Here is a 25,587-nt window from a genome sequence, read left to right as displayed (position 1 = left end):
GTTTGGAGTAGAAAGACATGGGTACCAATTTTGAATTTGCCCGAATGTGTACTTTCCAAAAATATATGGTTTTGGGGGGTCAATGTATTTTTTGTGTTTTTACCCCACAGAAAATGCAGTTAACGTGTTGAATTTTCAGTAGCTAAAGAGACCTCTGGGGCAATCTCTATGCACTGACGTCCTTATGGGGTCTCTAAATGCCAGATACAGTGCTGATCCTATGCACAATGGGCATCAAACTGTTCAGCGGACCCTAGGCTTTCATATTTAGGGTGTGTTTTCTTGGTACCTAATGTTATGTGGGAGATAAGGTGCTTGAAAGTGGAAGATTTGATGTGTTTTTCAGGTATTTCACCAAAACTAGCAATTTTGGGAAAGCACCGCGACTCTGTAGTTTGGAGTAGAAAGACATGGGTACCAATTTTGAATTCGCCCGAATGTGTACTTTCCAAAAATATATGGTTTTGGGGGGTCAATGTATTTTTTTGTGTTTTTACCCCACAGAAAATGCAGTAAACGTGTTGAATTTTCAGTAGCTAAAGAGACCTCTGGGGCAATCTCTATGCACTGACGTCCTTATGGGGTCTCTAAATGCCAGATACAGTGCTGATCCTATGCACAATGGGCATCAAACTGTTCAGCGGACCCTAGGCTTTCATATTTCGGGTGTGTTTTCTTGGTACCTAATGTTATGTGGGAGATAAGGTGCTTGAAAGTGGAAGATTTGATGTGTTTTTCAGGTATTTCACCAAAACTAGCAATTTTGGGAAAGCACCGCGACTCTGTAGTTTGGAGTAGAAAGACATGGGTACCAATTTTGAATTCGCCCGAATGTGTACTTTCCAAAAATATATGGTTTTGGGGGGTCAATGTATTTTTTTGTGTTTTTACCCCACAGAAAATGCAGTAAACGTGTTGAATTTTCAGTAGCTAAAGAGACCTCTGGGGCAATCTCTATGCACTGACGTCCTTATGGGGTCTCTAAATGCCAGATACAGTGCTGATCCTATGCACAATGGGCATCAAACTGTTCAGCGGACCCTAGGCTTTCATATTTCGGGTGTGTTTTCTTGGTAGCTAATGTTATGTGGGAGATAAGGTGCTTGAAAGTGGAAGATTTGATGTGTTTTTCAGGTATTTCACCAAAACTAGCAATTTTGGGAAAGCACCGCGACTCTGTAGTTTGGAGTAGAAAGACATGGGTACCAATTTTGAATTCGCCCCGAATGTGTACTTTCCAAAAATATATGCTTTTGGGGGGTCAATGTATTTTTTTGTGTTTTTACCCCATAGAAAATGCAGTAAACGTGTTGAATTTTCAGTAGCTAAAGAGACCTCTGGGGCAATCTCTATGCACTGACATCCTTATGGGGTCTCTAAATGCCAGATACAGTGCTGATCCTATGCACAATGGGCATCAAACTGTTCAGCGGACCCTTAGCTTTCATATTTAGGGTGTGTTTTCTTTGTACCTAATGTTATGTGGGAGATATGGTGCTTGAAAGTGGAAGATTTGATGTGATTTTCAGGTATTTCACCACAACTAGCAATTTTGGGAAAGCACTGCGACTCTGTAGTTTGGAGTAGAAAGACATGGGTACCAATTTTGAATTCGCCCGAATGTGTACTTTCCAAAAATATATGGTTTTGGGGGGTCAATGTATTTTTTTGTGTTTTTACCCCACAGAAAATGCAGTAAACGTGTTGAATTTTCAGTAGCTAAAGAGACCTCTGGGGCAATCTCTATGCACTGACGTCCTTATGGGGTCTCTAAATGCCAGATACAGTGCTGATCCTATGCACAATGGGCATCAAACTGTTCAGCGGACCCTAGGCTTTCATATTTCAGGTGTGTTTTCTTGGTAGCTAATGTTATGTGGGAGATAAGGTGCTTGAAAGTGGAAGATTTGATGTGTTTTTCAGGTATTTCACCAAAACTAGCAATTTTGGGAAAGCACTGCGACTCTGTAGTTTGGAGTAGAAAGACATGGGTACCAATTTTGAATTCGCCCGAATGTGTACTTTCCAAAAATATATGGTTTTGGGGGGTCAATGTATTTTTTTTGTGTTTTTACCCCACAGAAAATGTAGTAAACGTGTTGAATTTTCAGTAGCTAAAGAGATCTCCTGGGCAATTTGTATGCATTACCTTCCTTATGGGGTCTCTAAATGCCAGATACATTGGTGTTCCTATGCACAATGGGCATCAAACTGTTCAGCGGACCCTTGGCTTTCATATTTAGGGTGTGTTCTTTTGGTACCTAATGTTATGTGGGAGATAAGGTGCTTGAAAGTGGAAGATTTGATGTGATTTTTAGGTATTTCATCAAAACTTCCAATTTTGGGAAAGAATTGCGACTCAGTTGTTTGGAGTAGAAAGACATGGGTACCAATTTTGAATTCGTCCGAATGTGTACTTTCCAAAAATATATGATTTTGGGGGGTCAATGTATTTTTTTGTGTTTTTACCCCACAGAAAATGCAGTAAATGTGTTGAATTTTCAGTAGCTAAAGAGATCTCCTGGGCAATTTGTATGTACTAACTTCCTTTTGGGGTCTCTAAATTCCAGATACATCGGTGATCCTATGCACAATGGGCATCAAACTGTTCAGTGGACCCCTGGCTTTCATATTTAGGGTGTGTTTTCTTCGTACCTAATGTTATGTGGGAGATAAGGTGCTTGAAAATGGAAGATTTGAGGTGATTTTTTAGAATTTTCATAATTTTTTTATAGAAAATGCTAAATTCAGTAAAGCATTGCCGTTTGGTACTTAGGAGTTGGAAGACATAGTTACCCATTTCGGATTCGTCAGAATGTGTAGTTTTCAAAAATGTATGGTTTCCTGGGGTAAACCTAATGTTCCAGGATTTTTGGCTTTGGAATGTAAAGTGTGCCGTATTCTGCTGTAATGCTTTGAAAATTTAGTAATTTACTGCTGGGAGTTTTTGATCTATAGAAGTCAGAAATCTCAATAAAACTATACATATCAGGTATTGGCACGTTCGGGAGACATGAGGCTTTCCAAATCAGTTGAATTTTTGTCCATAAAATAAAATGTGTTTCTGGTAGAAATCCTTATATCATGAAAAATAGCATTTTTTCTTTTTTTTTTTGTATTTCAAGCTCTAAATCTTGTTCCAGAAGTGGAAATACACAAAAACTCAGGTAGATTTGGAAAGCTCAGGTTCTCCTGAAAAAAACAATATATAGTTTGCCTACCTAAACTTAACCCTGCCCCCAGTAAAAGCCCCTACATTGAGAGAGCACAGAATGTTCACAAAACGTCTGGCACTGGGGGGAACTGAAATGACGAATTCGGCTGGCACTTAAAGGGTTAAAGGGATAATGTCATGATTATTATGGTGTGCTTTTGATTTCTAAATTACACTGCAAATTACAATACAAATAATTCACTCTACCATTTAAATTTTATTCTTGAAAAAATTTATTTTTTTAGTGTGTACTGGCGTGTAGGCAGCCATCTCAGTGCAATGTGCCTGATTCTGAGCTTCAGAAAGAGCCAGCACTATACATTAAAACTGCTTTCAGATAACCTATCGTTTCTCTTACTCTCATGTAACTAAAGGAGTCGTAAGCCGGACTTGGATTTCTTACTATTGAGCGCTATTCTGATATCTACAGGGATATGCTATCTTGCTACTTTTCCACTGTTCTGCTGGGAAGGGGGTGATATCACTCCGTGTGACTGAAGTTTATTAGAGTGCAAGTTACATGGCTGTAGCACTCTGGGAAATGAAGAATATGGCAAGCCCGTGACAAATTTCAAAATTAAATATAAAACAATCTCTTCGCGTTTTTAAAACACAAATTTCAATACAGGATTCTGCTGGAGAAGCTCTGTTAACTGATGTGGTTTGAAAAAAAACAAAAGACAAACAAACATGTTTTCCCATGACAGTATTCCTTTAAAACTAATGTGTGTTTCCAAGTTCCAGGAGCCATGAAAAATGCAAGTCCACAACAAGGCTCCTAGGTAACCAGGAATCCTCAGCCCAAGAACAGCTAATAATTTATAAGTTACTACTTTACTATTCAGCCCTGCTAATAAAAGCCCTCTTCAAATTTGGAAACTTTTATTCACACCAATAGAGAGGATCAGTTTCAGCCAATTTATGGAGCACAAAGATGTACAATACAGAATTACCACAAACCTGCAATGGTACTATAAAAAATGAAATGTACATACAAGGGTGAAAATACTAAAACATGGTGCAACTTCTTCACAGTTCTTGCTTTAGAAAACTGAATTTAAGCTAAACTGTTTTTTGGACAGTGTGTAATCTATAAAGAATATTTTCCCAGACCTACACCATGTCATTTAGGTTTATAGTTTAGTTTATCAATTTATCATCATCATTATGATTACTAGATACATTTTTTATATAGTGCCAACAAGTTATACACTGCACAATAATTTATAACAGGGGTCTTGCAATAACAAAAAGTTCAAATAATAAAATAAAAAGCACAGAACCATGTTCACAAGAGCTTAGTTCCAAGATGTTAAGGGAGTACAGAAGCAGCAATTAAGTGGAGACTACCAGCATTTGTCATTTATTAACATGGGCAAAAACCTATTGTGAGGTGCACCTTGTATCTGAGATGTTACATATTACTCATATAAGTTGTATAACCAGCTTTGCAACCAAAAAAAAAGTTCATTTTCTACTGTACAAATACATTTTTTCTTTATAATAAAGATCACAGAGACCCAGGCTAAACAACAATGTGACCCGATTTTAGGCCCCACCAAAAATGCTTCTGTCAAAAGAAAGTTAAAGATGAAAGTCTGATGGAGGGCCATTTGTCCTAGTAGTGACTCTGCAACAGCTTGAAGTAAAAACAGTGACAAATAACATTAAATATAATATTTGTCTTACTTGAATGCCATCTGAACTAAATGTGCAAGAACATCTTGTGCATCCAATGTGATACGATTGAGATCTCGGTCTTGCTTTATGAAATTGAGAAGCTCTGAAGCGTTTGCCATCCAGAAAGCAAGAGCTCCAGCAATATTCTTTTGCTTCTATAGATATAATTAGAATAGCACAAATTAGTCACAAATGCAGCCATTTCTTTGACCATTATAGTACAACTGTTAAAAATAAACATATAAATCAGATAGATCAGTACCAACTGCATCCACCTGCAATAGTTGCCACTTTCCAAGGTAAAACAGAAAAAACAAACTAATCAGAATCATAAAAGAAAGGAGAACACAATGTTACTGTGCCATAGTATCATTCGCCACAGGAACTAGAAATTATAGCCAGCACTCCTCACCCACCAAGGCCACCATTTTTAAATCTATGGTTTTTTTTCATAATGGGACAGTACAAAGGTGATCTTCTCTCATGACATCAAGGGAGCTTGAACATTTTCACAAAATTCTCCACTACTATTTCTAAATAAAATTACCCCATGGTGCTAAGGGCTTTAGAAAAAACATGAATGACTATATAGGGTTTAGCAGGAAAATTATGGATACATGTTCTTAACAGAAAATTTAACCTCATGGAGGTACAATTTCCTCAAGATGAGGAGGAATTATAATGTGCCGATTGTATGTAAATCTTGAAATAAAACAAATTCTCAGTTTACATCTGAATCTTTTATTTAATGCATGTTTATTATATATAGTTTTCGCTATGAAACCAGGAATTAACTGTGTGTGAAAGTGATAGGGACCCTTAGATTGTAAGCTCCACTAGGACAGGGACTGAAAAGAATGATGTATAGTCTCTGTACAGTCCAAAGCCAGAGAAACTGTAACTGCAATCTTCCTTCAGAAAACAGTAATGCCTTTATATTACACAAGACATTATAAAAACATATTTTACTGGTAGTTAATAAGTGCTTAGTGATCACTTGTGCTGCACGACTTAAACCTGTATATTGTAAATAATCATGTACTCAAATTATGAAGATATCAGAAGTCACATCAAAAAGTAAAGAACTCTGTGCCTTTATATGGTCAAGGCCAACCTTGTGACTTCATATATTTTACAACAGGTGATACATAATTTCCTATACATGTATCCCCTGCATACTCACTGGTATGTATAGAAGTGAATTGTTTTGCTAAATGTAAGCTACAATAAATCAGTAGATAATAAATCATACAGCCAGTCTGTTTTGTTTAGGAGCCTACAGGCACTTACACAATTTTGTTAATTCTTATGCAAGACGCCAATATTGTAAAAATACATTTCATTAAAGGACACGTTTGTAATAGACATGCCTAATGAAAATGTTATTAAAATACATTTAGCTACAAAGATTGAGGTAAGAACTCCACCTCTATTTCCTGTCTAGGCATGCATTTGATACTAAAAAAGAAAGCTGTTGCTGTGACAAGACAGTCCCATGGAATTATAAAGCTGATTGAATTCATTGAGCTGTAGCTTGTATTTTCAGCTGTACTGCAGAGGGCATTTTTATTTTAACTGAATCAACCAAATGCACAGGGAAACTACAGATTCTTCAAGGTCTAAAGCCTAACCTTGAATATATTTATCTGACTTTGTAATATACATGTATTATTATTTACTTTAAGAATATAAGGGCTTTTTTTTATCTGGTGTGTGAAAGTTCCTCTTTCTAGCAGAAGTTTCAGAGGCTTTACAGTCTACTGAATGGAACCATTCGAAAATGTATATTTTGTGTAACTGTTATTGGATACTAATAAAATAAGCAGTCTAAATAAGCAGTCTAGATCCCTTTAAAAAACTGTAATAAATCCATCTGATTATGAGTTTAAATGGTCTTGCGGTACATGCCTCAGCAGGAAGAAAACCTGCATTTCCACCCAAAGCACTGTAAGATAAAGCATCTGGTGATGATCTATCTGAATTCTCATCCAAAAGGAATGGCAAACCAAGTTAGATGAGATGCAAAGAATTATAACCATACATAAAACATGAGCCATAAAAAGCAAAACGTAAAACATTGTTTATTTTAATATTGAAGTGCATCAAGCAAGGGGTTATGGGATGTAAAAATGTTACAAGGTTAATAAGATTTTTTGGATTAAGCATCTCCAGTCATCAAATGAGTGTTATGAACTGTTCAGCCCAGCCATTTGAAGAAGTATTATATAAAATCTTATATGACAGAAGCATAAGTCTGAGCTAAGCCAAAATAACAGGGATTGCCTCCCAACTTCATGTCCTACCTGGTTACCTTTGTCTATTTCCTGAAGAAAAAGAGGATGAGAAAATCAAGGAGAACAGAGAAAGAAACTTGTAAACAAATCTAGCAGGTAACAATTTAAGGCACATTACACTTACATGGAAAAATAACATCAAATATTAACATGGAAAGCTATGTCATGAAAACAGGCACCAAAGGAAGTGCCATCTCAATTTGGAATCTATTTTCTATTTAAATCTATTTTCCATGTAATTCAACCACAAAAACAAACAATTTAATGGGTAGTTAAATAACTGTATGCACTGAATATTCTCCATCTATATCATCTGAATGGCCACCAACATGCCTTGACAAGGCTTACCACTTACTATGGTGTTATGTAATAGGAATCTGAATTTCTTACTAATCAGCCTTGAATTTTTTTTTTTTTATTGTATGTATACTGTATATACGGTCCCTAAGCTCTTGTAGCTTATTGCAGCTTCGAATAGGTGCTACAAATGAGCAGAAAGACAATTTCAGAACTACAGATTTTCACTGCTGAACGGATGTAAAACAATGTAACATTTCTAGCCTAAAGCTGCTGAGCTTTAGATCTTCTTTCAGTTTCTGCTGCCTAAAGGTCCAACATAATTCATAATCAGACCATAAGAGATACATTATATAGTTATGAAGAAATCTGCACAACTAGCACTGCTGTAACATTTTTATGGGCAAAAGCTTACCTGGATTACACTTTCCATCATTCCAACCATCTTGTTCACAACAGCAATAACCTTGTGTGTTCGCTCAGCAGGGCTTGTATCTGGTCTGTATTTGTTGGACAATACATACCGACAGGTCATATATAGCACATATGTTGGTGAAAGTTTGAAATGCACAGTAGAACTGTTTGTATAGTTAATAATGGCAGACAAAAAGGCATCTTCAGCTAAGGAAGGGGAAAAAAAACACAAAAGTGAGAAAAGTTTTAAATTTTGCAGGAATATGGCAATACAAATACAATACATAATGAAATGATTGCTCAGCATGATGGTAGGCATATTATAGGAATTTAAAACAATATTTGCTGCAAATCACCAATAACTGTCCTGTTTTTCTGAGGGACATTTAGGTTGAAGAAAATAATGCTTGCATCATGTTGCTAGAAAAGGGGGTCCAAGGTAAAGGCTAGAAATTAAGGATGCACCAAATCCAGAATTAATTTCAGGATTTGGCTGAACCCAAACAGTCTTTGCAGGGTTAAAATTTCACAGAATCCTGGCTCAATGGCATCTAAACCCCTAATGTCATGTCATTGTACAGAACTAAAAAGGTGACTTTTTTGGGGTGGATTGATTACAGTTTTGGGATTCTGCTTAAATTTCAACTATTACTCAGATTCTGTTCAGCATTTGACCAAATCTTACGGATTATATGCATGCCTAAAAGAAATGTCAAATTATGTTAAAATATAAAGGTAATTAGGAAGTAAGGTAAACACTATACCAGTAATGTTAAAAGTGGTGACTGGCACCATTTGCAGTACACTGCTTAGAAGATGTTTCCATTTATCTTGCCAACAAAAATTAGGCAGGTCCCAATTGCATCCACTGTGCCTATTACTCTTCCACCCTCCCGCCATTCCTACATATCACTTCGTATCACATAATGAGGAATAGCTTCATCAGGCAGTTCTTTCCTTGTGTTACAAAAAGTTTACTTACCTCGCACCATATTGATAAAAACACACACTACAGGATAAGCCTGACAAACATTTCACTCCTCACACTGTAAAGCTTTATCAAAGCCTATTTTAAAGCTCTACACATAGTAACCTTTGGGAACACTCAATACACATCAATCTGTGCACTGAGCTATACAGAATCTACACAGCAGAGAAGTATTTTATTTATTCAATATTCATTAAACCTCTTCCTGCCAAGTGTATTAAAATGGACTTTGAATACATCCAGATTCTGTATTCCATATAGCTCTGCAGCCAAGCTGAACAGATTAGAATTCAGATGTCAGGGTGTTTGGTAAGTACTTTTAATGAACACACATTTAATTAAAATCAACTACAAAATTTGAATGATTAGCCACAGTATCCTGGCCTCAACACAAAAAAAAAAAAAAAGAATAATTGGTAAGAATTATTGATTGAGCCCCAGTGTAAATTGATTGATAAAAATTGTCTGGAAACAATGTATAAATAAAGAACTTACAATTTTCTCTAAATTCAATATTTGCAGGCAACACGTTTTCTGGTCCTTGGGAATCTTGAGATCTGAAGTATAAAAAAATTGCCATTAGAAAAATTAAACATTAAAAATGTGAGTATATTATATATATATATAGATTGTAAGCTCTTTTGGGCAGGGCCCACTTCACCTCTTGTATCGGTTATTGATTGCTTTATATGTTACTCTGTGTGTCCAATGTATGTAACCCACTTATTGTACAGCGCTGCGGAATATGTTGGCGCTTTATAAATAAATGTTAATGTAATGTAATGTAATATATATATATATATATATATATATATATATATATATATATATATATATATATAAATAGAAAGAGTGCCGCACACATAGGGACTTGATACAAAAGAAAAAGTGGTTTTATTGAAAAAATTCCAACGTTTCGAGCACAATCTGTGCTCTCCCTCAGGGACAAACCAACAGACCATATCCCAGCACCCACAGTAAATACCCCACCACACAAAATGGCGCAAAAAAACGGCCCTGGTTACCATGGCAACCAGTGTAAACAAGCCCCACACCCACCAGAGCAAGGTAAATTCAAATGCCAACACATACAGGCAAATAGAATGGGAGTGCAGTGCTAGAAAACAAGGTTAACTTTAAAATCCTGTAGCTAGTAGGCAAATTGATACATGTTGCAAAAGACATACGTTGCAAAGAACAGTTACAAAAAATGTTACAAAAAACTATACAGAGAATGTTCACAGTCAGATAGCAAGCATTTCACTGGGCTATGTGATGAATGCCTTAGTTGCTAGGAGCAAAAGGTTATAGCGGATGATTATTTGTAGGAGACAGGCATCGGGTATTAAACCCAGGACCCATGTCCGGACGCACCAGAGAAGCTACGAATATAAAGGAACGCACACAGAGAGGAACCACCACCTGTCACCAGTACCCAGCGACCTCTGAACTACAGTGTGTAAATATGATCATCATGTGGAGCAGAACATATCGCACACAGAGGCAATGCCCAGTCAAATGCTGCGGAAGCTGGTCGGACGTGTTCAATTGGCGTGCCGAATTGTAGGGAGCGTAGGGCGCACTTTTGCCTAGTTACCATGTATACAACGCACCCCAGCTGGCACCAGGAGTGCAAGTTAAATGTGCCCAATAGGCAACCAACACAAGTATCTAGATTCGGCTGGCAGACAGTGAGGAGTGCAAGGGTCCTGCATCGGTCCCTGGCGATCTGCGGGATACTTGTGTTGGTTGCCTATGGTGGGTGTGGGGCTTGTTTACACTGGTTGCCATGGTAACCAGGGCCGTTTTTTGGCGCCATTTTGTGTGGTGGGGGTATTTACTGTGGGTGCTGGGATATGGTCTGTTGGTTTGTCCCTGAGGAAGAGCACAGATTGTGCTCGAAACGTTGGAATTTTTTCAATAAAACCACCTTTTCTTTTGTATCAAGTCCCTATGTGTGCGGCACTCTTTCTATTATATTTTTGTTTTTTGACCTGCACCAAGGGCATTTGGACTTTTATAGGGTGTGCTCCTCCCTGTATACTATATATATATATATATATATATATATATATATATATATATATATATTATATATATTATATATATATATATATATCTTCTACAAGAAAGCACTCACGGATAAATATAAAAATAAAATAATTTATCCTATATGGATTGAAACGCGTAGACTTTTTTGTTTAATAAATTATTTTATTTTTATATTTATCCGTGAGTGCTTTCTTGGAGAAGGTGCATGAATATAGGAAAAACAGATACCACCTGGGTAAGAGCAACAATACAGGCATGGAGCGACGGCACACGCAGGGTTTCCATACAGGAGTCGTAGATTCAAAAAATAAATAAGAGGAACTGAAACGTTGGTCTAAATAAAAAACCTCTTATTTATTTTTTGAATCTACGACTCCTGTATGAAAACCCTGCGTGTGCCGTCACTCCATGCCTATATTATATATATTTGTTTTGTATGACCTTTTTGTGTTTATTGTAGTCTGTTTTATGCATTTTATCTACTTTATGATTTATGTTTATGTAAATATCGGTTTCCAATCAATATAAAATAATGTTTTTTTACATTTATGTTCAGTGATCTCTTTGACACACTATATTGCAGAACTCTGGTCATTTTAATAATCTTACAACCATATACAGTTGCAAACAATACTCCTTTTTTTACCTGCCATTTTGCACACGTTGATCTTGTTGCTTGTCCATTCTTATTATAGGTTTCACCATTCCTCTCTCTGTCATACCTGGAGTTCTGTCATTGTCCAGTTTGCTGACCATCTATAAAAATGCAACAAAAATTGCTTAGATCGAAATTGTTACAGGAAAGCAGTTTCCCTGTTAAGAAGCACTGCTCTGATTTACTGCGATGAAGAGCCAGAAAGTAGAATAGGACAATAATCTGGGTAGAGAGAGTCGTATAATTGTTCACTGTTTTATCTGTGCATCAGTGAGCCTCTCTAAGGCCAGCATACATTCAAGCCATTAACTTGACTATCTTTAAATAGGGTAACAGTGGGCAAAAAATTGGAAAAGCAAAGGTTTAAATGTTATGTTTGCCTTTTACAGAGGTGGCCAATGTAATGTCAATGAAAAAAAAAAAACAAATAAAACAATATCATTTACCATACAGGTTGCTTGCTGCAGCCAGCATGGTTTTATCCTTATAAAATCCAGATACAATAGGGGAAAAAACAATAAAAATAAAACTAATATATACCTTATTTACTGGCAATGTGACATCTCCAAGTACTTCACCTTCTAGCCCAAAAGTAGTTTCTTGCAACCTAAAACAATTAAATCAAACAGTTAAATGAAATCTAACCGTAGTCTGAAAATATTATTATTCAAATCACTAGGGAGCGATTTGAAGTTTTGTGTCGCCCTATCATAGAGTTAATTGTCCAGGCTACAAATTGCCTGGTGTTGCTGCATGTGCAAGTGCCCTTATAGATTTCCACACATTAACGAAAACACATATCTCCCAAAAAAAAATTTTCTTTCAACAAATGGAAAAAGGAGGATTTCAGTTACCCAACTATTGAATGTATAAGATTAGAGTAAATTACAGCACGTCAGTCAAATAAAATCACATAAAAGATGATTTCATATCCCATGAAGTAAAAGCTAGAACACAAGAAACCTTGTGTTCTATCTGATGATATCTAGCAAGGACAAGTAATAAAGAAAATGAACCTATGATCCACTAATCTGTGACCATTTGGAATTCCTTTATTTAAAAAAAAAACATAATATTTGTATATGAAATATACTGGAAGGTTTTCCTCAATTAAACAAACTGGGTGAGGAAACAGGAAATGAGATATGCAAACACACCAAAATATAAACAAAGACTAAGAAGTGTTAAATGAAACAAGGTACAAATTTTCACTCACCCTTGTTTGCTCCTTTGGTTTTTACCAATTTGCCCAGCATCAGAAAGCCTTTTACCCAGTAAGTGATCAAGGTTGGGATCAACAAATTTGAACACATGTGAAGAACCAAACTGAACCGTAACTCCACTGTGCAGCATAGTAGTCTCAGAGATACGATGACCATCTACATAGGTATCAGCATCAATGCTTCTTGGAGTAACTGTGACTACCCCATCCATGTTATTTAGGTCACAATGGTGATGTTGTATTCCTGGGCCAAACAACTGCAAAATAAAGGTTCAGCTTTTAAGGTTTGAGGGGAGAGTGAAAGTAGACTTCCCACTATATCGGAAACAGAGTGCAAAAGCACTTGAAAGAACATCTATTATTTAGAAATACCCATATAAACTTTAAACACTAGATTTTCTTAGTTATTATTTCAAGAATATATCATACCACTTCAATCCTATCAAACATCACATTGAGAATAATTTTTAAGCTGAAGTGACCTTACAACTTTGGCTCATCCCCAAAGCCCCTGAGCACTGTAAGAAACTGGTTTAGTGCTCAGGTAATGGATAAGTGGTTAGGAACAGCAAATCCAGGGGTTACGTTTTGGGATGAGGACGAATCACAGATTTTACACAAACTCCCTTGAGAACTGTGCCTTTTACAGCTGTAGATCAAAAAGAAACTAAAAAGAATCCCACTATACTGAGGTGCCACAACCATACCTGGGAAAACATAGGCTACAAAGCAATTCAAGTGATTAAGTTCAAGGTTTCCTACACGTGAAGCATGCACTGTAAATGTTATGGACCTAAAGCGCTGGACCTCCAGAGATTTCAACATACAAATTTGTGGAGTACCTACATTTTAATTCTCCACACTCTGAAGAAGTCTTCCCTTCATTGCACAAATTTATTTATTTATTTTTTAAATCTTTAATTTTTATTGTTTTATAGCAACGAAAAACATTTTACATTACATGAGTCAAGTTGCATATTTTCCTTTTTTTTGACATATAAATAATATTGTCATGATGATACATGTTCTCTTGCTACAGAGTACAATTGTGGTTGCTTTATTACAATATATTATGTCAGTTCCAACAAGTAACAATAACAGAAATATCTCCTTTATAATAGTGGAGAAAAGAATGTAGATCAAAAGAAACAGGAAAAAGAAAATGGTAGATAGTAGCAGGGGAGTATAATATTAAGCATAATTCAGTTTAAGAACATTTTACTACTGGCTGTTAGACAGATAGTAACTGAATAGGAAGGGTCCCCCCAAACCTATAGTCTATCCATGGTTGCCAAACTTTAAGAAACAGTGGATATTTGTCTAGTGCGATACTAGTTAGCTTTTCGTTTGTAAATATCCAGTCAATTTTGGGCTTAAGTAGGTTGTAGTTTATTGAAGGGGATTTCCAAGATCTTGCTAGGAGTTGCCTTGCAGCCAAAAATATTTGATTGATTAATCTCGGTTGTGTGTTTGTTAACCCTTGAACTGGTGCTCCCATTAATGCATCATATGGGTCTTTTTGCAAATTGACATTTAAAACAGCAAATATCATGTTGTATACCCGTATCCAATATCTAGTTGCTTGTGGACATGTCCACCATATATGGGCCATAGTCCCTGGTGTAGAGCACCCCCTAAAACAATTCTCACTAGCGTTGGGATAGATATCTGCTAGTTTCTTGGGAGTGAGAAACCATCGAAAAAGTACTTTGTAACCTGCTTCCAGTAAGATTGTGCTATTTGAGCTTTTTCATGTATTTTCCCATAGTTTCTTCCAATCGGATTCCCCAAGTGTTTTACTTAGTTCCTTATTCCAAGATTTAATATACCGAAGGTCTAATAATTGTTTAGGGGAGTTGTGTTGATATAGGATAGTGATAGCTTTCGGGGGGTAATTCCATCTGTGCACCATTTTTCAAAATAAGTTTGATTTGTAGATTGGGGTATATACTGCTTCCAACATTGTGATACAAAATGAAGTATTTGGGATGCACGGAAGTATTCCAAATTTGGAAGGTTATATCTCTCTTTCAAATAATCAAGTGTAAATAGGCCTCTTACTGTAAGGAGGTTTCTAACTCTCACGAGGTTTTGATCTATGCACCATTGGAATGAGCAGGTTTGGTGTCCCGGAATAAATTGAGGGTGTTTAAATAATGGTGTTAATAAATAAATAACTGGAGTATGAGGAGAGTGTAGTTTATATAGGGCTGTGTAAGTATCCCAAATTGCCAATGAGTGTCGCAAAGTAGGGCTAGTAATAACTGGTCTATGCTTCGCTTGTGTCCAAAGCAAAGATTCTGCAGTATAGGGGGCTGCAATACTATTTTCTAGGTGCACCCATAGGGGAGAGATGTTGTTGGTGTGTAAAAAGGGAATGTGTATCAATTGAGCAGCTATATAATACTTCCAGAGGTTTGGAAATCCGAGACCTCCTTCAGTTGTTGACCTATATAATGTGTTAATCCTTATTCTAGGGGGTTTCTTGGCCCAAATAAAAGCAGATATCAAGGATTCCATTTTCTTCAGATCTATATGCTTAAGTGGGATGGGGAGCACTCTGAACAGGTCCTACATTGCACAATTTAAGTAAATCAGCTGTTTGTAAGAAAACACTACAGCTGAATACAGCAACCAGGTTTTCCGAAGTTTACTTGTGAGGCAACTTTGTAAAATCAAAGCAGCGTTTATGCCATCCCACCGGTGATATTCTTGCCAGTGGGATAGCATTTGGGAGGCCACTGTAGTACCAAAGATTTAATGCTGGCGACTAATCTTCCTGTCTGCCACCACCCTAAAAAACTGGCTTACCTGGATGGAATTATCCTGAAATTTTTCAGTTCCAACTTCTGTGACACTCGGTTGCAAACGGTAAAGCTTGGGCTTATCTCTAGAGTCTGATCCATCTGATATTCAGAGAAAACAAATGCTCAGAACAGTATTTTTCAAAACAAAGTACACTGAAATATGGAAAGAAAATGCTGGAAATTAAGTGGTAGCTTTAAGGACTTTAGGAATGTTGATATAAGCAGACCAGCAAACTGTGTCAAAGACCATATAAAAGCAGAGTAGATTTATTAAAAAAAAGATATTTTATGGACCACACCTGTCCAAACAGATGCCCTAGGTTGCATGTGGGCCCTGTAAACATGCTATCTCCTGATATAAATCTTCAATGAAGCTTGCTTTCAGTACAGAGCAAGGAATTCTTACCCATAACTCTAGCTGGCAAGTGGGCATCTGTCTGCTTGCCACATAGTCACAATTCAGTCGTTACCCAAGGTTACTGGACTGTTACTGGACCATACAACTATTATTTCATTACCAATGGTATACCTGATGAGACAGTAATGACAGTGGTTTGCTCCTTACTGGAGTGAGCAGGTACTGAAAGACTGGAGTTGTCTTATGTGAGACACTTCCTTAAATAAGAAAGTAAGTACTAGTAAACTAGTAAGGGCAGCTTCTATATTAAAACAAGATTATAGATTTATAAACATTTACACTGATATCTATTTTTTTTTATCAATATTTTTTATTAATATTTTTACATTTACAGTGCATTACTGATATCCAAATTTTTATCTCAGTGTTCACTACAAAACGCTTATTAAGTGTGCAATGTTGCCTTCCATGAAAACCTAGGGCAGCAAATAGCCTTCACTCCAAACTGTACTAAAACTGTCCTTCAGACTGAAACCCTGTGGACTTTAGGATCTAGAACAGCAGTTGAGACTAGATGGTCCACTTTAAAAGCAAACTAGAATTTTTCTTGCACTTCATAGTGTCTCTTACAAAGATATTTGAGAATTCAAGAGACAGCTGCATTGTAAGGACCTTCCTTTTTCCAAAAAAATAAGGTCTATTGGTAGTCTCATACCTGCACTTAACTCAACCAAATAAGGCAGTTTATCAGGAGAAAGCGATAAAGAATAGTGGTCGCCCCTCTCCTTGCTCTTTCCCGATTTGCTTTCATGTTTTCGGTTTTGCTTTAGAAGACTATCTGTCGGCCGTCTTTTTAACTGGAACACAAGTTCACCTATGGAATGAATATCAAAAAAATAAATAAGCCAAAATCGTAAAATTACATAATTAACAACTTAAATACATTATGTTTTCTAAATATATTCTTCTGTAAATGAATTCTGCATTACTACATGGCTGACCTAAAGATCTTTCTTTGGGATCCAAATTTAGTGAATAAGGTTAGCCAGGGCTAACCTTAACTAAGTAATGGTAGCAAACAGAAATATTATTCAGGGCCACTGGGGATTTGGGATGATAATATGGAAGGGTTTTGTTATAGTAGGGCATGGTTGGCAGATTAGGGGCGTGTCTGGTTAGCCCTGCTAACTTAGTAGTATGGGAACTTGATTACTGATGAAGGCCCTGTCTTTTTTAATAATCATTGAAATACTGCTCTATCCTATATCCCCAGAGCTGCCTGCACCAGTAACAGTTAGCAGCTTCTAGCTGCAGTTAAGATACTAATTCCTGCTCTAAATTCTGGGTGAACAACTTATAGCAATCACACTGCTGCTGAAATATAACTACCAGCCTTTTAGTTCTTACTCAAAAATTGGAGAAGTAAAAGCTAAAACCTTTTTTTTTTTTTTTTATTTCCTAGTATGTTTATAAAGTGCAAAAATGTTTGTACATACAGTGGTGGGTGCACCTAATCTACTGAATACACCCTCTTATCCTCGAAGAGGCCAAGCTGTTATAAGCACACAAGGCTAGGTCAGAGTAACATAGTGCCGCTGTTCTCTTAAGTGCAAGCTAGACATCCAGTGCTATTTTTTTTTTTTTTTTTTTATTCCCATATGTACCTTTCTCACTTGGCCAATCCCTGAATATGTGAAGAGGGCATTCTTCATCATCTAGAATAAATTCTTTCATGCCTTTGTCTGAGTGCTGAGCTCCAGGTGGCAATACAACCTACAAAAAATTAATAGAAATTTGATTTGAGTCTTCTAGTTTCATGTGAATTAAAAAGTAGATAGAAAAACAGACAGTGATATGAGGTTTATTTATCAAAATTCAAATTTTTGAGGTTCTAGAATCCACTAGTGGATCCAATAGCTTTTTATAGACTACTAGATAGTGAAACTCAACCAGGAGGGTGATACATATAATTTCATCAATACACAAAGTACTATAGCCTAAACTAAGCAGGTTAATTTGACTATAAAACACCATTACTTGTGGCAGGCACCATAAACGGTCAGTTTACACCTACCTTAGCAATGCAATATTCCTTGGGGTTTTCTTTCTCCATTCCATATTTTTCTAAAGCTTCTATAACAGCAAAATCTGCGGTATCATTAGTGGACAACAAGATTGTTTTGTATGGTATATTTGGTTTTAAACTGTCAGCATAAATCCTCAATGTCCCGCCTGGAAAAGAAATAAAATGGAAAGAAACTACAGGCTTTAAAAAACAATGCATTTTTCTTTTGACTGTATTAAATGGAAACATGAAAGATGTGTAAGCCTAATTATTTTCCTCTTGCTTTATTTGCCTTAGATTCTATGAGGGAGTTACAGTGTCAGCTTGCAGTTTCTGACCACTGTTTCTGGTTGAAACCTTCTAGATCAAACAATAACAGGCACCACACCCAGACTGAGAGATGGAATTTCTTATTTTGCAAAATTTAAATAAATATTTGGTGGATGCATGGAGGGAGTGCCATCCCTTTAAAGGAATACTATCATAGGAAATGCATCAAAATGCATCACTTAATAGAGGTTCTTCAGCAGAATCCTGCGTTGCAATCCAATTATTAAAAGAGCATACAGATTTTTTTGAAATTTCACATGGGGCTAGCCATATTCTTCACCCTCTCCCCCCGCAGAACAATGGGAAGGTAGCAAGGTAGTAGCTAACAGACAACTGTATTGCTAAAAGTGATAGATACCAGAATAGCACTCAATAGTAAAAAATCAAGTCTGGCTCAGCTTGTTTGAATACAGTTCTAATGTGTAGCGCTGGCTCTGTCTAAAAGCTCAGAATAAAGCACAACGTACCAAGATGGCTGCCTACACACCAAATATGATATAACAACTAAAACATTATACATTTGATGGTTAGAAAATAACATTTTGAATGGTAGAGTACTTTATTTGCTATGTAAACAGTGTAATGTAGAAATAAAAAGTACACAATAAAAATCATGACAGAATTCCTTTAAGAATTATATTTATTTTTTTTTATAAATGCTTGAAGTGCCCCTAGGAAGTCAGGTTCTGGATTCAGATCTTTGATTTAATTATGAACTTTACAGGTTAATTATTAAAGAAAATACTGTCATGGGAATTTTTTTTTTCTCCAAAACAAATCAGTAAATAGAGTTTCACTGGCAGAATCCTGCATTGAAATCTGTTTTGTTTTGTTTTTTGTGCTTATTTTTTTATATTTCATTTTGAAATTTCACATGGGGCTAGCCATGTTCTTACTTTCCCAGGGTCCCATGCTCCTTCTGAAAGCTCGGAATCAGGTACAATTTTGGCACTTTTAATTAAAATAATCGCCAGTGGCAATAAATATCTTTGGTAACTTATAACTAACATATTCTCTGCTGCCAAACTAGTTATAGCAAAAGCATAGAAAACACCCATCCTGTCTGCACAGCAGCTTTGTATATACGGTATGGGACCCATTATCCAGAATGCTCAGGACCTGTGGTTTTCCGGATAAGGGGTCATTCCGTAATTTGGGTCTCTATAACTTAAGTTTACTTAAAGATTCTTTAAACAATAAATAAAAGCAATAGGATTGTTTTGCTTCCAATAAGGATTAATTGTATCTTATTTAGGACTGTTTTAATATTACAGAGAAAAAGGAAATCATGCTTAAAAATTAGAATTATTTGCTTATAATTGAGTCTATGGGAGATGGCCTTCTTGTAATTCAGAACTTTCTGGATAATGGGTTTCCAGATAAGGGATCCCATACCTGTATAAACTATATTAGTCTTTCTGAGGCAAACACACCAGTTGTACCAATGCAGGGCAACAGTACATTATATTTTAATTACTTTCATACACTTTCATTTTTTGGTGTTACTGTTCCTCTAAGGTGTAACTGAATAATGTTCCTATTTTGGATAAGCTTACAAATCTTAACTCTGGAACACAAAAACTATGCATCAATTACGGATCCCTTGGTTGACTTATAATAGTCTATCACATTGACTATAACACTTCAACAACCTCCGACTATTTGAAAGTTACACTGGGCCTGATAAGTTCTTTAGTCCATTCCCTGAGTTTGCAGCATCATGGTTATTACTCTTCTTTACTAGAGATTCGCACTGCCTCCCCCACCATGCCAACATGACAAATCACACCAAAGTATAACATATTTTATGCTTTCATTATGTTAATGATTTGTTCACTATAAGCAAACTATTAATTACTGCAAACATACATGATATTTCTGTGGGAAATGTACAGCACTGAATTTTGTGACATTCAATTTACATAAATAAAAATTGGGGGGGGGGGGGGGTAAAAAAAAAAAAAAAAAAAAAAAACCTTGTACATCTTCTTTGATTCCCCTCCAGTAGTGCCACAGTCTCATCATTAACAGACACCAGGAAGTAGTGCACAATAAGAGGAAATGGAATGTGGCCAACTTAACACAGATTTGGCATGAAACAACCATATTAAGTTTGCTTGTGGGCTTTGCAAAGAGCTATAAACTATATCATCATACATCATTTACTTAACAAAGACAATTTATTATGACATTATTCCTATACAGTGGCAAAGGGTGATGAACAAAATGGTTCTAAATCACATATTACTGCACTAGAATTCCCAGAAAATGTCAGCATTAATTTGAGAATTAGCATGCCAAAAAGCTGTAGTCCAAGAACACAACTGAAAATTCTTTGATGAAAAAAAAACAAAACACTTTTTCTAAGCTCTCAGTCAAGTCCAAAGGCACTACAGGGGTTATGCAATAAAAGACACAAAGTTTGCCCAGGAGCAGTAACATTTACTGGTTGCTTATTTAAAAGCAAACGTCTTATTGGTTACTATGGGTTACTGCTCCTGGGCGAACTTAGTGCCTATTACATAAGGGGAAAAGAATGTTACAGAACCACCATTTTGTGATTAAGTACTCACAGAATGGTAGTCCTGTAATATTCTTTTCAGTAATAGATTACTGATGTAGTAAACATATACAGTGGAGGAAATAATTATTTGACCCCTCACTGATTTTTTAAGTTTGTCCAATGACAAAGAAATGAAAAGTCTCAGAACAGTATCATTTCAATGGTAGGTTTATTTTAACAGTGGCAGATAGCACATCAAAAGGAAAATCGAAAAAATAACTTTAAATAAAAGATAGCAACTGATTTGCATTTCATTGAGTGAAATAAGTTTTTGAACCCCTACCAACCATTAAGAGTTCTGGCTCCCACAGAGTGGTTAGACACTTCTACTCAATTAGTCAACCTCATTAAGGACACCTGTCTTAACTAGTCACCTGTATAAAAGACACCTGTCCACAGAATCAATCAATCAAGCAGACTCCAAACTCTCCAACATGGGAAAGACCAAAGAGCTGTCCAAGGATGTCAGAGACAAAATTGTAGACCTGCACAAGGCTGGAATGGGCTACAAAACCATTAGCAAGAAGCTGGGAGAGAAGGTGACAACTGTTGGTGCGATTGTTCGAAAATGGAAGGAGCACAAAATGACCATCAATCGACCTCGCTCTGGGGCTCCACCTCGTGGGGTGTCAATGATTCTGAGAAAGGTGAAAAAGCATCCTAGAACTACACGGGAGGAGTTAGTTAATGACCTCAAATTAGCAGGGATCACAGTCACCAAGAAAACCATTGGAAACACATTACACCGCAATGGATTAAATTCCTGCAGGGCTCGCAAGGTCCCCCTGCTCAAGAAGGCACATGTGCAGGCCCGTCTGAAGTTTGCCAATGAACACCTGAATGATTCTGTGAGTGACTGGGAGAAGGTGCTGTGGTCTGATGAGACCAAAATAGAGCTCTTTGGCATTAACTCAACTCGCTGTGTTTGGGAGGAAGAAAAATGCTGCCTATGACCCCCAAAACACCGTCCCCACCGTCAAGCATGGGGGTGGAAACATTTTGCTTTGGGGGTGTTTTTCTGCTAAGGGCACAGGACAACTTATTCGCATTAACGGGAAAATGGACGGAGCCATGTATCGTGAAATCCTGAACGACAACCTCCTTCCCTCTGCCAGGAAACTGAAAATGGGTCGTGGATGGGTGTTCCAGCACGACAATGACCCAAAACATACAGCAAAGGCAACAAAGGAGTGGCTCAAGAAGAAGCACATTAAGGTCATGGAGTGGCCTAGTCAGTCTCCGGACCTTAATCCAATCGAAAACCTATGGAGGGAGTTCAAGCTCAGAGTTGCACAGAGACAGCCTCGAAACCTTAGGGATTTAGAGATGATCTGCAAAGAGGAGTGGACCAACATTCCTCCTAAAATGTGCTCAAACTTGGTCATCAATTACAAGAAACGTTTGACCTCTGTGCTTGCAAACAAGGGTTTTTCCACTAAGTATTAAGTCTTTTTTTGTTAGAGGGTTCAAAAACTTATTTCACTCAATGAAATGCAAATCAGTTGCTATCTTTTATTTAAAGCTATTTTTTCGATTTACCTTTTGATGTGCTATCTGCCACTGTTAAAATAAACCTACCATTGAAATGATACTGTTCTGAGACTTTTCATTTCTTTGTCATTGGACAAACTTACAAAATCAGTGAGGGGTCAAATAATTATTTCCTCCACTGTATTGTTGTTTAACATTCCTCCTTTATTCCCACCCTCTTCTCTATACTTTCTAGCATCTCATTGTAGCATGCTGTTCACTGTTTATTACCATACCTTAATTTGCTTTTTCTGTTTAATTATTTTTTATGTTTTGAATATTAAAATTACAGTATTTTTCAAAACATTCCAATATAGTCTTAGTATTCCATGCAGGATAAGTGGTAATGAACACTGTTTAAAATGAAAGTGTACTGTGTAGCATACAGATAAATTACAGATATTTTTCTTAATTACCCGAGTCTGGTCGTCCATCAGAGCTGCGAAATTCTTGCATTCTTTTTTCCAATTTTTGCTGCCGTCTTCTTTTCATAACCACTTCTGGGTTAGATATTGTGCGAGTAAAACTGGTCTCTGGCATATCTTTGTATACCTCCATAGCTAACTGTAAGTTCTCACTAATGAAAGAAATTTAGAAAGAATACTACATTTCAATGTATGATATTAGAGACAGAGAAAAAATTTGGATTCCATTATGTACCATCTCAGAAAAAACAAAGGGTAGTGCCACTACTAATTAAGAACACTACTGTTATGAACATGTCAACCATCCGGCCAAACATCCAAAAATATTCCACATTTTACTATGGTATATAAACAATATAACATGTACAGTATTAGTAATTCCACTTAATAGGGGCAGGAAGGCTTTCTTAAGTAAGTAACAAAAGTTTGGGTAGGCAATTTGTTAACCTGAGTATTTTCCTTCAATCAACATATATCTAGTGACTTATAATATCCTTTTTTTTTTTTTTTTTTTACTCCCCCTAAATTCATAATCTACAAACAAATTACTGGTTCAGCTTTCAGTTTTCTTAGCTTTGCAGTTACACTATCACTATAATCTGGTTTCCTATTGTCTTATAATCACCGAACTAGAAAGGGAAGCAACTCAGTCATGCATGGTATATATGGTATAACTAAGGGCGTGACCAGTTAAATAAAGTGTAAAAAAAAAAAAAAAAAAACAGTAACTTTCCATAGAAGAGAATGTCCTTGGTTTTTACATAGCCTCTGTAAATATCTGCAACTTTCATTAAAGGAGAAAAAAAGGCTTAAATGTTAGGCACCCCCTAGTGACTTTGATCCCTTACCTTTTACCGCACCAGCCCCGGGTACCTGCAGTGAGTGTTTCCTCTTCCTTCTTTCTTCGTAATCCCTGGGCCGGCGCATGCACAGTAGATGAAAATGCAGACTTTTTCGTTAAAGTTCGGCTTTTCACTCTACAGCGCATGCACATGAAGATGGAAGAAAGAACAGGAGACAGTCGCTGTAGGTACCCCGGGCTGGTGCTGTTTTCTCCTAACAGGGGCACCAGCCCGGGGTAAAAGGTAAGTGATTTAAGCCTTTCCTTCTCCTTTAAATTCAAGCAATGGAGCCTGCTCTCTAAGGGCTCTGGCGTGTGTGCCATCCCGCCGGCAACTTACATGTTCGCCGGCGGGATGGCGGGTCATGGCAACTCGGGGAGATTAGTCGCCCGCGAACAGGGAGTTTTGTCGCGGGCGACTAATCTCCCCCGTGTGCCAGAGCCCTAAAGAGGAATAGCATGTGTGCTTATATCTAATTGTCTGGCAGTGCAGCCTCGTGCTTATCAAGTGCATTGCAAATGGGTAGATAGATAGAGGGTCAGAAGGCTACATCATCTAAGCTTGTCCAAAAAATACATAAATAAATTAAATGTGCCTATTTAAAGGGGTTGTTCACCTTTAAATTAACTTTTAGCATGTTGTAGACAGTGATAATTAAAAATAAAAAATTAAGACTAATTGAAGAATTGGCAAGAGCTGGCTATTCTTAACATACTAAATATTAAGTTAGATAAACCACCCAAGCTTTAGGATTTGCCTTTTGATTGGATTGTAAAAGAAGACATGCTTTCTGTTAGAAATATCAATGCTGGCATAGTTTTAAAGGAAAATCTGACAACATAGCGACCAATTAATTGTCTCAGCTTATTCCTTGCCTCGAAGACACACAAACATAGAAAAAGTTTAGCAATCTTGTAGGATCTCTGGATAAATGCAATATAGCAACCTGCATATGTGCCAAATTGCATTAATATGCAGCCAAATATTTGTCTTGTCTTATATGTGGCCAGCTTATGACAAAAAGATATGTCAGCAATAACTTAATATAAACATTAAACATGGTGTGAAGACAAACAGGAATGTTCTGTATAAGAGAAGTCATAAAGGTCATAGTGTTTCTTTACACATTTTACTCATTTCTAAATATAGTATGAGAAAATGCTTTTACCTATCATCTCTCACTTGAGGCCTATCTTCATTATCTGTTGACTGCTTCAAAATATCCCTCTCACGTCTTTTTTTCTCTTTTTTTTCCTTTTTTGACAAGGTCCTCTTAAAATTCTGGATTACACCCTCTTTCTCCTGTTTCTCTGGTCCATTGCTTTGAGCCTTCTGAAGAGAGGAGTAAAACCATATCTTAGTAAGGTTTAAATTAAGAATATGAAGAAAGCAAAACATTAATAGAGAATATAACAACCACAAACATGAAAAGAAGTACTGTGGAGGCAAGGTTTATAGATCACACTGCTGTTTCCACCTGAGAAATTTTTTTTCAAGAAGTGGTTTCTTGACATTAAACACATGGGTTTATTTAAAAGTCCCACTGGGTGTGAAATCATTATTTATAAGAACATTTATTTACTTAATTACCTAAGGGATATACTTATTTCACATTCAGAAAGTACACAGCACATGAATAATTTGGGCAGGGTCAGGGTGGAATCAAAAGTGTGTATGGGTGTAACTAGGTGTGGTGGATTGGACCCGGGCCTAAAAGGCCTGATTTTTTTTTGGAGGCATCTTAAATAGCATCAAATGCACGTCATGCTTTGTTATTGCTCAAAGATTACATGAAATGTGAATTGTGTAAAACAGTGTATAGCAAAGTGTAGTTAGAAAAAGAATTTTAAA

At 36.6% G+C, this 25,587-nt stretch overlaps 1 protein-coding gene across 12 annotated transcripts in view; it reads right to left on the bottom strand.

Annotated features, from left to right (window-relative positions):
• The window catches only part of afdn (afadin, adherens junction formation factor), a 102,299-nt gene that overhangs the window by 52,586 nt on the left and 24,126 nt on the right, over positions 1-25,587 (bottom strand). For 7 of the 12 annotated variants that reach the window (XM_031902297.1, XM_031902293.1, XM_031902292.1 and 4 more), the window contains exons 4-16: positions 24,905-25,068; positions 22,886-23,046; positions 18,056-18,213; positions 17,646-17,754; positions 16,697-16,855; positions 15,628-15,722; positions 12,811-13,073; positions 12,135-12,201; positions 11,586-11,695; positions 9,383-9,444; positions 7,901-8,106; positions 7,198-7,218; positions 4,904-5,049 (exon numbers count right to left, since the gene is read on the bottom strand). In XM_031902297.1, the coding sequence (XP_031758157.1) occupies positions 4,904-5,049; positions 7,198-7,218; positions 7,901-8,106; positions 9,383-9,444; positions 11,586-11,695; positions 12,135-12,201; positions 12,811-13,073; positions 15,628-15,722; positions 16,697-16,855; positions 17,646-17,754; positions 18,056-18,213; positions 22,886-23,046; positions 24,905-25,068 (1,721 nt within the window). The remainder of the gene's footprint in view (positions 1-4,903; positions 5,050-7,197; positions 7,219-7,900; positions 8,107-9,382; positions 9,445-11,585; positions 11,696-12,134; positions 12,202-12,810; positions 13,074-15,627; positions 15,723-16,696; positions 16,856-17,645; positions 17,755-18,055; positions 18,214-22,885; positions 23,047-24,904; positions 25,069-25,587) is intronic. The other 5 variants (XM_031902302.1, XM_031902294.1, XM_031902303.1 and 2 more) reach the window with 1 other exon arrangement.

This window comes from Xenopus tropicalis, chromosome 5 (assembly GCF_000004195.4).
Source record: "Xenopus tropicalis strain Nigerian chromosome 5, UCB_Xtro_10.0, whole genome shotgun sequence".
NCBI classification, from domain to species: domain Eukaryota; kingdom Metazoa; phylum Chordata; class Amphibia; order Anura; family Pipidae; genus Xenopus; species Xenopus tropicalis.
Note: the sequence above shows the minus strand (reverse complement) of the source record. Positions and strands in the feature narration are given on the sequence as shown.